At 35.4% G+C, this 16204-nt stretch overlaps 1 protein-coding gene across 2 annotated transcripts in view; it reads left to right on the plus strand.

Annotated features, from left to right (window-relative positions):
• The window catches only part of Prp8 (pre-mRNA processing factor 8), a 93517-nt gene that overhangs the window by 14335 nt on the left and 62978 nt on the right, over nucleotides 1-16204 (plus strand). For both annotated transcript variants that reach the window (XM_089097847.1, XM_089097848.1), the window contains 2 exons: nucleotides 9810-9978; nucleotides 11988-12152. In XM_089097847.1, coding sequence (XP_088953973.1) covers nucleotides 9810-9978; nucleotides 11988-12152 — 334 coding nt within the window. The remainder of the gene's footprint in view (nucleotides 1-9809; nucleotides 9979-11987; nucleotides 12153-16204) is intronic.

Consider the following 16204-nt stretch of genomic DNA (forward strand, 5'->3'; position numbering starts at 1 on the left):
TTTAAGCTTGATTTTCATATTCAATCTAAGCATTACTCGCTTTAAGATCTATTTATTCATTTATATTATTTCTTGTTGTATGTTTTTTGCTATGATTGTTTATTTAATTTCTGTTTGTTTTGTGTTTCATTTATTCTTTAATAGTAATTTCTGGTCACTTTGAGTTTGAATTTTAAAAGGTATTTGTATCTGCTGAGCTTAAGTTTAAAATGGCCTTTACTTTTCTTTGAAAAACTTATTTTTCGGAAAGTTTTTTTTTTTTTTAATTAATTACATATAAAAACATAAATGATTAAATTTTATCTCAATATTTTTAAGTTGCCTGAAAATATGACAGGATGTATGTATTAGGTAGGTTTTTTTTCTATATATGTTCCCCTTTCATTTTTACTTCAACATATAATGTATCATAGGCAGCGTGTACGCTGCCTAAGTAAAGAACAATGTGTTTTTTTTTCTCCATACCCGGGCACTTCGTATCCAAGGAGTTGTCGTAGAAACTTCGAAAAGGGCTCACTCGATTGGAAATTGGAGTGGCTAGTGCCCTTTTTAGTAGTCGAAATTGATTGGAGGGTAAGTAGCCCCCCCCCTCCACGCCCATCATTCCCCCAAACACATCCAATCAAAATTTCGAGATAGCCATTTTGTTCAGCGTAGTTGATTTCCAGATAGAAAATATGTTTTTGAGGAGAAAAATCCTCCACAACCCTCAGGGCAAGGGTTTTAAGTTATGCCCTGAGGGCATATAAGAACGATGTTGGCACAATGTACTATTTATTATTTTTCCCTTTAGAGCAGGGTACTTTATATGGAAGGGGTCGTCGTAGAAACTTCAAAAGGGGCTCATTCGATTGGAAATTGAGAATTTTAGTGCGTAGAAACTTTCTCGTAGAAACTTCAAAACAGGCTCATTCGGTTGGAAATTCGAAGGGCTAGTACCCTTTTTAATAGTCGAAAGTGATGGGAGGGCAAATAGCCCCCCCCCCCCACGCCCATCATTCCCCCAAACGCATCCAATAAAAATTTTGAGATAGCCATTTCTCAATCAGCGTAATTTATTTCCAGATAGAAAATATGTTTTTGAGGATGACACTCCCCCAGAGCTCTCAGGGCCAGGGTTTTAAGTTATGCCCTGGGGGCATATAAGGTTTTTTTATAGAAGGCGTTGTCGTAGAAACTTCACAACAGGCTCATTCGATTGGAAATTCAAAGGGCTAGTGCCCCTTTTAATAGTCGAAAGTGATTGAATGGCAACTATCCCCCCACGCCCATCATTCCCCCCGACGGGGGGGGGGCTAGTTGCCCTCCAATCATTTTCGACTATTAAAAAGGTCACTAGCCCTTTGAATTTCCAATCGAATGAACCCCTTTTGAAGTTTCTACAACAACCCCTTCTATAAAAACCTTCTATGCCCCCAGGGCATAACTAAAAACCCTTGTCCTGAGGGTTGTGGGGGAGTGTCTTCCTCAAAAATATATTTTCTATCTGGAAATAAACTACGCTGAACAAAATGGCTATCTCAAAATTTTGATTGGATGTGTCTGGTGCCCTTTTTCATAGTCGAAAATGATTGGATTGCAATTAGCCCCCCCCCCACGCCCATGCTGCCTCCCCAACCATCCCCTACAAAATTTGAGATAGCCATTATAAAGTTTATATAGAAAGTTGTTATAGAAATTTCAAAAAGGGCTCCAAACTAAATGTTGCCATAAGATTAAATGAAAATGCACTATGTTAATGCTAATTCCCAATAAGGCATCTCAGCAGTATTCCAAATCAAATCAAAATAGCGTAAGTGTATCCAAGCTGTCAAAGAAAGTAAACAGATTTTTTTGCGAATAGTATCAAGTTTTCCATTTCATGTCAACTAGAAGCGGTATGAAACTAAATTAAACACTACTATTTGTGTCCAGATTTTTAAGAGGGTGTATGTTGTTAAAAATTGCTGAAAATTTTTCTCCAGTATACAAATATCAGGCCAAACTATAAATTCTTAAAAAAACGAAAAGATTTAAGTATTATTTCTTTTTCTCTGAAAAGACTATGTCAATATAAAACGAACAGAAACTAATTAAAAAAACTTTCCACAAAATAAGTTTTTCAAAGATAAGTAAAGAACTCCATTAAACAAAAAATGAGCCAAAATAAAATCAAATAATCTACCAAGCGTGAAACTACCACAAATCAGCATCGATAAATAAATGAAACCCAAAACGAACAGAAATCACAATAAATAACCGAGTCAAACTCAAAACGGGCAGAAATTAACATAAGTTGGGCTCAGAATCCCTACGCCTTCCCAAGGCCAGAACATAATTTGCACTTTACTGAAAAAAAATACAAATGAATGTTCATTGTTAGTTTAATATACATATACTGATATTTAGTAATCAAAATGTTAGTATTATTTGTTTTATTAAAGTTATAAAAGAAAAACATTTATATTTTTTACACACAGGGGCTGGGTCAAAATTGCAGTTTGACTCATAAATTAAAATTCAGGTTCAGTCAACCTTATTTTCAACTTCTCAAACCGTTTTTTATCTTTAAAGAAATTTCAAATAAAACTTCTGTTGCTCTGAACAGTGGTGTTTATGATGAGTTGGAATTGAAGGAATAATCTAAGTAAACACCAAAAGACTTCTTCTTTTCTGTCAAAGGTGACTATAATTCAATTCAGTTCAGTTTTATTAATAATAGATTCAATAAACATATAAAAAATTCATACAAAAAAGATACAATCTTTAAGTAAACACTTTTAATTACGAAACAATTTTCCTCTAGGCCATAGTCTGTTGATGTAACATAAATTGCTGCAATTTACGTGAGCATTCAACATCCACTCCCCACTACCAAAAATGAGACCCAGGTACCAAAATCATCCGAATCAATAAAAGGAAATAAAAGGAAACGAACCCAAAACAATATAATTCCCCTTAACCTGTATTTAAACCTTCCAACCTTTCTCTTACCCATTCCCCCTCCCCCCAAGAAAAAAAGAACCCTATGACCCAAAATACTTTTTTATCGCATATTGTAATTATCCCACTGACCTCTTCTCTTTTAAATCTTTAGGCAACGCATTCCACACCTTAGAGTAAACTATATCTGTAGAAAAATCGGATCTTATGAAGTGTGTAGGAGGTATGTTAAGGTGATCTTCAGTTCTAATATTTACACTATGGAGATTCGATATATTTTGAAACAAATTAGAAAAACACTCAGGTAAAAGGCCATGATGAAATCGATAGGCAAAGGTATTGCAAGCAATCTTATATAAATTATCTATTGACTGTAAATCCCCATCTCCTATAAGTAAAAGATCCTTATCTTTAATTTTTTTTAATTTTTTGAGTATGAATCTTAAATGTTGACATCCAAGCTATTGAACAATATTTGAGATGAGTTTGGATCAGAGAAAAATAAAGCAGGCGTAAAAATTTTTTGGGGAAAAATGTTTAAGTTTTTTAATCATACCGAAACTCCTCGAAACTTTTAAATATACAGCATTCATATGATGTTTAAAAGAAAAATTTTTCATCAAGCAAAAGTCCCAAGTATTTAGTGAAACCCATCTCAGGTCTGCCAATAACGCCTCTTGATGTTGGTAGCCCCCCAACATCTGGGTGAGACTTTCCTGTTCGCGAAAAAAAATCAAAATTTGCAATTTAAGCACAATGATCACTAGCTTATTGACATCCGCTTAGTCATAAACTCGCTCAATAGCTAATTGAAGTTTATTGTAAAGTGAAGAAAAATCATCATCAGCTATTCCAATCGCGGTATCATCAGCATAACTTTGCACCAGGTCATCACCTGACTTTTCTTCCTCAACGGGTAAATTATTAGCACAGAAAGACTGAGCCACTTCTGAAGTTAAACAACCATCCCTTCCATAAAAACCTTAAATACCCCCTGGGCATAACTTACAACCCTTGTTCCTAATCTCTGGGGTTTGTTTCAACCCCAAAAGTCTTGTTGTATGATATTTACACTATTTTGGATAGAATGGCTATCTCAAAATCTCTATTGGACGCATTTCAGGACAATATGACGTGTGTGTAGGGGGGAGAGGGTAGCTGCCCTCTGATCACTTTGACTCTTAGAAATAGCACTAGAGCACCTGATTACCAATCCAATTAGGCCACTATGAAGTTTGGGCGACTGCACTTTCTGTAAAAATCCAAATTTTCTCAAGGGCACAGCTTATAGCTCTTTCGTTGAGGGCTGGGGGGATTCTTCATCACCTACAATGCAGTTTTCGGACCTGTCTAATAAATTTAGAAAAATGGCTGGGTCAAAATTTTAATTGGGATTGTTTAGGGAAATGATAGGCGTAGAGGGAGACATTTGCCGTTTGATCAATTTCCACTAATAAAAAAGGCACTAGTCTTCTCAATTTCCAGTCGAATTAGTCCTTTTTGAAACGTCTACAACAAAACTTTCTATAAAACCGTCATATGCCCCAAGAGTATGACCTAGAGCCCTTGTCTTAAGGGATCTGGGGGGAGAGTTGTCATTCTAAAAGATATTATACCCTGAACTTTCAACTACGGTGAACAAAATGGCCATATCAAAAGGTTGGTCAGAAATGTTTTGGGAAATAGTGAGTGTTGGGGGGGGGATTTTACCTTCCATTGCTTTCAACTGTTAAAAAGAGCAATAGCTGTCCCAGTTTTCAGTCGAAAGAACCCTTTTTGAAGTTTTACGTTTCTAAGTTTCTACGACAATACTATCTATAAAAACATCATATACCCCCAGGGCATAACTTACAACCTTTGCCCTGAGGGCTGTGGGGAGTTTGTCATCCTCAAATACATAATTTCTAGAACTTTCAACTACGTTGAACAAAATGGTTATCTCAAAATTTTGATTGAATGTTTTGGGGAATTGCTAGGTGTGGGAGGGGTGTTAGTTGCATTTCGAACACTTTCTAATGTTAATAAGGTCACTAGCCCTTTCAATTTCCAATCAAACGAGCCCTTTTGAAGTTTCTATGACAAAAATCTCTATAAAAGTCTAATATACTCCCAGGGTATAACTTAAACCTTTGCCCTGAGGCTTTTGCGGGGAAGGTTGTCATCCTCAAAGACCTAATTTCCAGAACTTTCAACTACGTTGAACAAAATGAATATCTCAAAATTAGGATTGGATGTGTTTGGGAAAATGGTGGACGTGAGAGGATGGTTAGTTGCTCTTTAACCACCTCCGACCATTAGAAAAGGCTCTAGCCCGTCCAATTTCGAATTGAATGAACTCTTTTCGAAGTCTCTATGACAACTCTTTCGATAAAAACCTCATATGCCCAAGGGCATAACTTACAACCCTTACCCTGAGGGCTCTGGGGGGTTGTCATCCACAAAGACCTAATTTCCAGAACTTTCAGCTAAGTTAAAAAAAAGGACTATTTCAAAGTTTTGATTGTATGTGTTTTGGGAAAGGGTGCGCGTGAGTGGGGGATTAGTTGCCCTCCAATTATTTCTGACTATCAAAAAGGGCACTAGCCATTTCCATTTGATTTGATGTGTTTGGGAAAATGGTGGACGTGAGAGAGGGGTTAGTTGTTCTTCAATCACTTTCGACTATTAAAAAGGGCTCTAGCCCTTTCAATTTCTAATTGAATGAGCCCTTTTTGAGGTTTCTACGACAACTCTTTCGATAAAAACCTCATATGTTCAAGGGCATAACTGATAACCCTTGCCCTGAGGGCTTTGGGGGGTTGTCATCCATAAAAACCTAATCTCCAGAATTTTCAACTATGTTAAAAAAAATGGCTATTTCAAAGTTTCGATTGTATGTGTTTTGGGATATGGTGGGCGTGAGCGGGGGATTAGTTGCCCTCCAATTATTTCTGACTATCAGAAAGGGCACTAGCCATTTCAATTTTTAATCAGATAAGCCCTCTCTGAAGTTTCTACGAAAACGCTTTCTATTAAAACCTTATATGCCCCCAGGGCATAACTTACAACCCTTGCCCTGAGGGCTGTGGGGGGGGGGGGGGGTCGTCATCCTTAATGGCCTAAGTTTCAATAATTTCAACTACGTTGAACAACATGGCTATCTAAAAATTTTGATTGGATGTGTTTGGGGAAAAAGTGGGCATGAGAGGGGGGTTAGTTGCCCTCCAATCACTTTCGACTATTAAAAAGGGCACTAGCCCTTTTAATTTCCATTCGAATGCACCCTTTTTCAAGTTTCTACGACAAAGCTTTCAATAGAAACCTTATATGCCCCCAGGGCATAACTTGAAACCCTTGCCCTGAGGGGGCTATCATCCTCAAAGACCTAATTTCCAGAACGTTCAACTACGTTTAATAAAATGGCTATCTCAAAATTCTGATAAAACATTATTCGCCCTAAGGCATAACTGATAACCCTTGCCCTGAGGGATGTGGGGGGGGGTTGCCATCCTCATAGACCTAGTTTCCAGAACTTTCAACTACGTTGAACAAAATGGCTATCTCAAAAATTTGATCGGATGCTTTTGGGGGAAAAGTGGGCATGAGAGGGGGTTTAATTGCCCTCCAATCACTTTCGACTATTAAAAAGGGCACTAGCTCTTTGAATTTCGAATCGAATAAACCCTTTTTCAAGTTTCTAAGACAACACTTTATATAAAAATCGTTATATGCCCCCAAGGCATAACTTTACAACCCATGCCCTGAGGGCTGTGAGGGGAGTGTCTTCAAAAACATAATTTCTATCTGGAACTCAACTACGCTGAACCAAATGGCTTTCTCAAAATTTTGATTGGATGTGTTTGGGGAAATGGTGGCCGTGGAAGGGGTGTTGGCTGCCTTTCAATCACTTCGACTATTATAATGGGCACTAGCCACTCCAATTTCCAATCGAATGAGCCCTTTCGAAGTTTCTGTGACAATTCCTTCGATACGAAGTGCCCTGGTATGGAAAAAAAATAATACATTGTGCCAACATCGTTCTTTACTTAGGCGTTCTTTACCTATGAAACCTATATAGCTGATGGTAGACTGGTTTTTCAAAATTTTTAGAAAAGACTGAAAGCAGTGATATAGGTCTGTAATTCATAACAGCAAGAGGATCTCCACCTTTAAAAAGTGGGACAACCCTAGCCTTTTTCCAAGATCAGATTGAAATTCGCCATTATCAGTAGAAAGGTTGACCAAATAAGTTAGAGGCTTCACAAGTGGATGGATACTTTCTTTGATTACTTTTGTTTGAAACTTGTCGTAGCCTGAAGATGAAGTACCCTTAATAGTTTTAACAATTAGGATAATATCTTCTTCGGTTACAGGAACAAAACCCCTTGATCCAGTGCACTTTTGTGGTAAAAAAATTGTGAACTTCTTATCACTCTTGGGTACTCTATTAATTGTTTCCTCACCTATCACACCAAACAAATGTGTTAAAACCCGTGCCACGTCCAAACTACCACTTTCTTCCTTACCTTCATGTAAAAGTTTAAAAGATATGGAAGATCCTGCAGAATTTGGGCTAATTACCCTTTTTATTAAATTCCAAACTGTTTGCCCATTATTACAACAATCAGCAATTTTTTTTACAATAATAACTCTCTTTAGCTTTTCTTAGAACCTTATTTGGTATATTTTATACTTGTTGTACTCATTTAATGTATGCACTGATGGATGTTTCTTAGAACGGAGCCATAAGCGCATTTTTTCATTAACACATTTTAATAAACCAAACAAAATCCAAGGTCTTCTTGAAGAATCTTTTCTAGAACGTTGTGTATCCATTTCTTCACATCTTTTTTTAAACTTATTAATAACTATTTCATGAAATGCTCGAAAAGCAATATTTATATCCTTTTTATCCAAAATTACTGACCAATTTATATTTATAGACAAATCTTCTCTAAAGAGTGTTAAATTATCCTCTGAAAAATTAAAAAATTATGCTCTTTTTTATTTCTCCTTTTGAAACTATATTTAAATCATCGATTTAAAGGTAGCATGTATCGGGAAATGGTCTGATGTGTCTGAAATAATAACGGATGCAGCAGTTGGTAAAACCGAAGAAAATGTGTTGTCAATTAGAGTCTGTAACAACTGGGTGACTCTTTTAGATGAAGAATACCATGGAAGCAGGCGTGAAAAAGTGCGGTAACCTGGTAATTGTTACTTGGCAGTTTTCATGGCTTGGTGAAATCTGTAACAGATTCTGTAAGAAAATACCAGTGTTTCCACTATCCCCGAATGTTCGGAATTTCTCCGAAAATCTGTGTCCTCCCGACAAAAATTAGTTCCCCAAATCCCCAATAATCAACTTTGGCCCAGGATTGCCACCCCTGGAGACTTATCACTGGTGACTATCCACTCGTAGTTACTACCACTTTTATTTTACTTTGCATAATTTTTGTCACTACCTTCCTAATTTTTTTTTGTCTTGATTATTTACTACCCATTAAAAAAACCAGGCCGAGATCATTGAAATATAGACCTTGTTTCTTATATTAGTAAAAGCATTGTGTTCATAAGATTATACAATTTCATCAAATTTTATAAGATTCTTTTGTGAGTTGCAGTAAAGAATTTTATTTGAACGCGTTTTTGTTCAGTTGGATTTTGAACATGGATAGAAAGAGGGTTATTTTGATAGCTAGATTGTGAGTTTACTTTTCTTTTCCTTTGTTTTTCTTTTTAATTTTTAGAAGTATAAAAATGTAAGGAATTTTAGATCAAGCTGTTACTGGCAGCTTTGGAATTTTTGTCATGTCCGGCTCGAAAAAAGTAGATCGCCAAAACCAGTGTAAAAGTCATGGAAATGCCAACCCTGGCCCTAACTTGTTTGAAATTGCCTTAATTTTCCAGTCCTATCTAAGAAACAATGACAGTAATAGCTTTAATGGGGTAATAATGACTGCAGACCTTTTGATTTGCTCCATCTTTGTAGTATATCTGTAGTTCCAGGCAAATGATTAGATAATTTGAAAAGTACTGGACACAGGAGGTTGAAGTGGTTAAAATCACGGAATTTCCTAGAAACAAAATGAATTATTTGGCTTCTTTATTGAATATAATGTCCCTTTTAATTTATGTTTCAATTAGGATTCAAAAACTTGTCGGTCTTGTGACTAGACACTCTATCCAGAATAAAACGAAGATTAAAAAAAAGTAAAACAAGTGTGCATGTCGTGAAAATTCCTACAAATCCTTCGGTTTCCCACTACAGCTTAGAAAATCTTGTCATCTTCTACTCATCCCCTTTGCTGAAATTCTTTGGCATTTGGGTATTTCATGTTCATGTGAAATTTTATGTAATGTTGGAACATATTGTATCTCCATGTGTACCGTATGTATTATCTACATTGATATATTACATTAGCACGATGCTCATATTGTTGGCTATTTTGCTGCTTTAAAGCATTGTTTTCTAATCTCCATACATGACGTGTGATTCGTGTGATTATGTACAAATACAGTTATATATTATGTTTTTGTTGTTTTTATTTGTTATTGGTTGCCTGGTAATACGAGCTAGAATCTCAGCCGGGCCTACCCATACTGTAGTTGTATTTAGTTTGTAAATATTCATATTTGGCAGATCATGGTCACATTCCAAAATGTAGGGGGAATGCAATTTCAGAAGGAGTTTGGCCCTGATACTCAATCCTGTATCTCAACGGCCCTCCTTTTACCGTCTTACAAATTGCGCAAGTTGTGTAAGGTTTAGCTTATCTTTTTCTGGTTTCTAAGCTGAATATTAAATTCTGTATAGGTTTCCATTTAATAAATATTTATTTGCTTTTTATGTAATCCAGTTTTGAAAGCTTATATTGCAATATTGGTAATAATTGATTAATTTTTAGCAAGAAAATGGCAGCAGTTGCAATCAAAGCGCTATGCAGAGAAGCGAAAATTTGGATTCGTTGATGCTCAGAAAGAAGACATGCCTCCTGAGCATGTTCGAAAAATTATTAGAGATCATGGTGATATGTCTAGTCGAAAATATAGACATGATAAGCGGGTTTACTTAGGGTGAGTTAATTTTTGTATCATTTTTATTTTCGTAATTATAATCATTGCGCATTACTTTTCTACCTACTTGGCTTAAATTCCAACATTTCTTAATGGTCGTTTTGAGACCTCTCTGTTCATTAGGGTGGGGATATGCCTTCAGTACAGGGTTGCCATCTCTAGTGATTTATCACTATTTCTTGTGTGATTTTTTATATATTGCCTAAAGAAAAAAAGTCACTAAATCAGCACATAAATCACTAGATTATTGAAGAAAATCACTAAATTAATCAAAAAACACTAAAATCTAGTGATTTTTTTCACCAGGTGGGAACCCTGCTACAGTTGCATTCACGGTCTCCATCTGTATAAAGCAAATCTTAAAGTCGGAGAAGCATGAAGTAATCTTTCCACTTTTATGCAGGGCAACGTCGTGGATGAGAGTTATGAATATGACCTTCCAAAGCTATCTTTGGGAATTGTGATTGACACTTAGGATGGATGTCGCCTGTCTGTTGAAGGAGTTTCTTCTATCAAACATTATCTTTTACATACTCAAGACGATGGTCTGACGTTTAAGATTCTATTGCTTTGTTGAAGACTTTAGGTTTAATAAGGAACAAAGTGGCGTATTCATTACTGTATTAAAACAAAGGAAAAATAAGGAGTTAACGTGAATCTCGCCTGTTGAGGTGTGTTTGAATAATCATAACTGTTAGAAACTAAAGTGTATGTTGAATCAGTATGAGGATTATTTAGATTAAATAATGAATTGGGGGAAGGGAGAGAGATATATTACACTTAGTGGTTTTTGAGTATATTTTCAGCAATCCAAACCGTAATGTTTAGTTTCGAGAGGTATCTTCTTTATGTCTAGAAGTATAAGGCTGAAGTATTTGCGCCTGCAACAACTATATTATTGCCTTAAATTTTCTGAATGATTTCATAAACTTTTAGGCTTTGAAGTAATCCAGGAACCGTTTAGTTTTGAACAGGGAGGAGGGTATTTCATCCCTGAAATTGGCTTAGGGACCCAACACCTTCCTTTCCCAGAAAATTTTATAATTGTGTTATAAATATGAACTTATTTGTTTTGCTTTGACGTGCATTCCCTTCTAAGGATTGAAGATTTTCAATGAAGGTAACAATCGTCATATTCATATAGCTCCATTTGTCATGGGGTGGGTGGGGGTATGAAAAATGAGCATTTGTTGGCCATGACTTTGAAGGGGGAAAAGTTATTTTAAACAAATTTCAGTCCTTTGCACAAAATTACCTAGACCTCTGAACTTATAAATTTGGCACAATTGACCTTGTTTATCTAAACTTTGGCATTTATTACCTTGCCTGTTATTTCAGCATCATCTTTCGTAGCCATCATATTAAAATGTCAGTTTTCATGTTTAATTCCTCTGTGCCAACAATAAGTTATGTTGCTTTATGTTACAGTAGCCAAAGGGTCTGTTGAACAAAAGGCATACAAAACAAAAAAAGTAGTGTATACCCTTGTAAGGATAAGACGCAAATAATATGCCCTCCTCCCGTAGATACAAAAAGTACGCCTTCAAGTTTCTGAAATTGTTGCTGGATCTTCTAGCTACAATATGAAAAGTTTTATACTTGCCAAACTATGCAAGTTGCTTTTTAATGAAAGCTACTGATTATGCAATGCTCGCTTGTTTTCTGGCTTTATGCATAAAAGAGAAAAAAAAGGACAAATACATATCTATAGTTATTGGAAACCACCTAAATATGTGAGTTGTAGAAGCTTTATGAAGAATACGCTGTGTTTAGCCTTCATGTACTTGTTGCATTATGGAGACATCACTAGTTACAGAGACACGAATTACATAGTAAGATAGTTCTTCTGCTTATGGTAATTTTTTCTTCATAATTGTTGAATGCACTACTGGTCACTTGTGGAGGAACATTCAAAACATTGGCTTTCTTTTTCTTCTACTCAGTCTTGAAGCTGTATTATCGAGCAGATTTTGATTATATTCAGTACTTATATATTCAATTTATTGCAGGGCTTTGAAATACATGCCACATGCTGTGTTGAAGCTACTTGAGAATATGCCAATGCCTTGGGAGCAAATCCGTGACGTGAAAGTTCTATACCATATTACCGGTGCTATTACGTTTGTCAATGAAATCCCATGGGTTATTGAACCAGTATATATGGCACAATGGGGGTAAGTGCTTGTCGGTTTTGCGTTATTTCTAGCTAACAAGAGTTACAATAATGTTTTGGTTCATTTTAAAACCTACATTAGTTTATGCTTGTATATTGATATAAAGCCAAAGTCTATTTTACATCTTAAAGGTGTCACTCAACAGTTTACATTGAAAAAAAACTACATTAGGAAAATTCAATATAGTTAGGGGTGCGAAATGAGGGGGGGGGGAATTATCCGCATAGATTCCCCCCTGGATTTGGAAAAATACTCTTTTTTGGTGTTTTGATTGGAAATACTTTTTTTGGGGAATTTCATTGAACAAAAATCGAAAGAAACATGATTGCCAACCCCGAAATTAAAAACAAAAAAAAATGCATTTTGCTCCCTCTACGTTTTCATGGACTAGATAATAATACATGGGAGATTGGATTTAACCCCCTCAAAATAGAATAAATTTCGTGATATGCTCGTATTTTATAAGTTCGCAATTGTTCAGTTGCTCTTCTCATTTTTTGAATGCAGATCCCCCTGCCCCCCGTCATAAAGATAATTGTATATGCCTAAATACTTCACTTTGTGACAGCTAGAAAACAGTATATGACTGAAGAAAATATCGATTCTCAACAGTGTCGTATCGATGCACCGATAATCTAAAAACGTATCGATACTTTCGACACACCGATATTACACTTTATGTGGAAGTTGTATACCACTGTCCAAAATACGGTGGCATCGTTTAACATCGCCATTGTATAGCCATTTTTAGCCATAGTAAAAAAAAAATGCACTCGTTTGGGGGGCGCGGTCGTATCCGAGATGCGGTTATATACCCCATAAATTAGGGGATAAATAAATACATTTTTTGGGAGACTTGACAGAAAAAAAAGAAGAAAGAACTTGAATTGAAACGTTTATCATGTCCCATTTTATCTTAGATTGTCATGCCTAACGAATGGGATGTGTCTCAATTCTTTGAAAATAAGCTTCAAGGAAGTTTTGGCTGTTATATTCTTATTCACTGCCTCCAATTCCAGAGTCGTACTTACTTCATAGGATAAAAGGCAAATGAATCATGATTACTACTACTGCTACTTACAACTCACCGCAGCATCAAGCCTCCTGAAGCCAACATTGCTATGTACGCTCATCCTCCATCCCAATCTATTCAAAGCCTCACTGTTTACACCTTTCCAGGAAGTTCCTATTTCCCTTAAAGCTTTCTTTATGACAATCCCAACCGCGGACGACCTGCTTTCCCTTTAGGTTGACCGAAAAGGATAATCTTTGGCAACTGATTGGATAAAGATATTCCACTTCCTCTAGGTCAAATATTAATTCTATCTAATTTTACTAAACAGTATTTTATCCAAAATTTACCACAAGTAAGTCATCATTCTGCTGAACAGTGTAGGTTTTTCTTTCTTATTTGAAATTTTGACCAAAATTTGTTCTGGCAAAAGGCACGAGTATTTTAGGTCTTATTCTTGTATAAAATCATGAAAGCGTGGTATACATTCTTTCAATTTTAGGCATTATTATTTGCAGTTTGGCCGTTGGCAAATTTTATAATTTTTTTTTTAAATACTTTTAAAAATATTCACAGCAAGTTTGGTGTAAAAATGTTAGTTTGGACTGCATTTTTTCTGATTTGATTGTGATAGTGGATAGGTTGAAACATTGCTTTTTCCAATAAAAGTGGGATTTTAATAGTTTTCGCTTAACAGGGTTCTTGTGCGATGTTTCATGGTGTTAAAGGATTTTATCGATATATATATGTCGCGTCGTATCGTATAGCAAGTCGTATTGATAGTGGGCTACCTAGAGACTCCTTGTTAAGGAAGCAATTCATCTGCCCCTTTTTCTAACGAACTTTTCGTTAAGTAACCAGGCCAACTCAAATTTATCGGATCAAACTATTTTTAATTAACGCAAGTTTGCGTTAATTAAACTTGCTTTTAACGCAAGTTTATCTGATTAAACTATTTTGTCCCCCCCCCCTCCTATAAGTTTATTTATCGGATAAATAATTTCTTAGACCACACTGCTTTTCCGTTTACGAAAAATTAAGCAAGAAAAATAAGTTTTAATTTTTATAAAGCAGTGAATACAATAAAATAAACACTTCCTACAATATGTGAGTTTTGTTTCCTATTTATTTATATTTTTTCCTTTTGTTTTTTTTGTTTTTATTTATTTTGATGTAAGTTAAGGTTTTAAAAAGAACGTTTTTTGTTTCATTTTTTCTTTTCTTTTTTTTCCGTTGAGAAAGGCTGCCGGACATGGGGCCGAAATATTCGGAGGATTTTTGTTTAATTAAGTGTTTATTTTATTGTATTCACTGCTTTATAAAAATTAAAACCCGTTTTTCTTGCTTAATTTTTCGTTATCGGATAAACTTATTTTGTGGGTCTGCATGCAAAATGTGTTTGCTACAATTATTCTGCATATTAGATAGATAAATAAGTGTATTTTAAAGCCAAATATAGGCCATGAACACAGTAAAATAACATAAATGAATATAGTGAATGGGGGGTGTTTAACCCCCCGGAAAATGCGTTAAATGGAATGTACTACTATGCATAAAAATTTTCGAAGTGCAAAAACTTTATCCCTCTGATCTAAGCAATTCCTTTTCTTGCTTTTGCTTCTGCACTGAGGCCTTAGTTCTCTGGCGTGAATGCCTTTAGCAACAATCACTTCCTTAAGATGGCTAATTTCAATTGAGCTATTATTCCTGTCACAGATTATGTTTCAGTTAAACTCCTTTTTGTTGGATCAGTGAAGATAAAGGTTTGATGATAGTTAACCTAAAATCTGTCAACTAAGCACTTAATACTCTGATAAACTTTTTCTTCTTTTTTTTTGTCACAGACAAATAAAATGTTAGGGTTTGGTTAGAAAAAATAGAGTTTATTCTTCAGCCCACTTTTTCGTGGTATAAAGGAGAGAGAAAACTTAAGAAATATTTAAAAATGAGAAATATTTTAAACTTTGGCTATAAAAATTGTTTCTGGATATATTGTATCTATAGTTTTTAGTGGCAAAGTTATAATCTAGTTTTGTATTATAGTTTCTTTGAAGAACACAAGAAACTTTAACAAAAACTTAATACAACTTAACACCAACCATTTATTCAAAGACCGTCAATTTTGAGCGATAGATCTGCAAGACAGGCTATAAATTAGGCTGTGTCTGTGCTTAGATTAGTATTCAAATAATGAAAATAGAAAATAAAACAAAGGGCTGAAACATCAATAAATGTAACAGCGCCCTTGTTGTAACAGCGCTCTATGGGATTTTAAATAATACTGAGGCTGTAGACACACGAAAATGTTTTATTTTTCTTTGACTCTAATGTCTCTTGTAAGCTTTGATGAAGCTTATTGAAATTATACTAATTTATATAACAAGTTAGCTTTAAGAGCAGCAATTTGTATGGATTGAACACTATTTTAATTAAATAAAGTTTATCTGTTTCGGATATTCAGTCTGAACACCCAAAATTTATAGCTTGTAAAGAATGAACCAGGAACATTCCTGAATGAATCAATCAATGAAGAGGGAAAATGGCGGAATGCCTATAAAAAATGAACCTAAATAATGTGTGTGTAAACAATGCCTGTCCGTTGGGGGGGGGGGGGTGGCTAAAAATAGCTGAAAGGAGCCCTTCCACTTACAAAAAACAGAAAAATATTGCCCTGGAAATATACTTTTTTTGACGCCTCCCTCTTTCTAAGAAAAATAGTTTCAGATCCCCTAGGGGTTTGGCCTGGTTGCAACTATTTGTATGACTGCATTGAAATAAATTACGCTGGCAAAACTGGGGGAGGGAATTTTTAATTTTCATGTTTTTCGTTGTTGTAGATAAGCTGTGGTTACAGGGGCTTGAACCTCCGCCTCTCTTTTTGCGTACATGTTATCAATGCTGTCATTATCAGTGAGTGGCCTTTGAAAATTTTGTAAAACATTAGCAAGGGATGTTCACTTTACCTAACATTTTTAGGGCTGCTTTTTTGCTTGAAAATCGCTGTGTTTGTCCAATCCATCATAATTCTTTTTGGGGTGTT

This window comes from Artemia sp. Qi Xiang Cuo, chromosome 12 (genome assembly GCF_049724085.1).
Source record: "Artemia sp. Qi Xiang Cuo chromosome 12, ASM4972408v1, whole genome shotgun sequence".
Taxonomy (NCBI): domain Eukaryota; kingdom Metazoa; phylum Arthropoda; class Branchiopoda; order Anostraca; family Artemiidae; genus Artemia; species Artemia sp. Qi Xiang Cuo.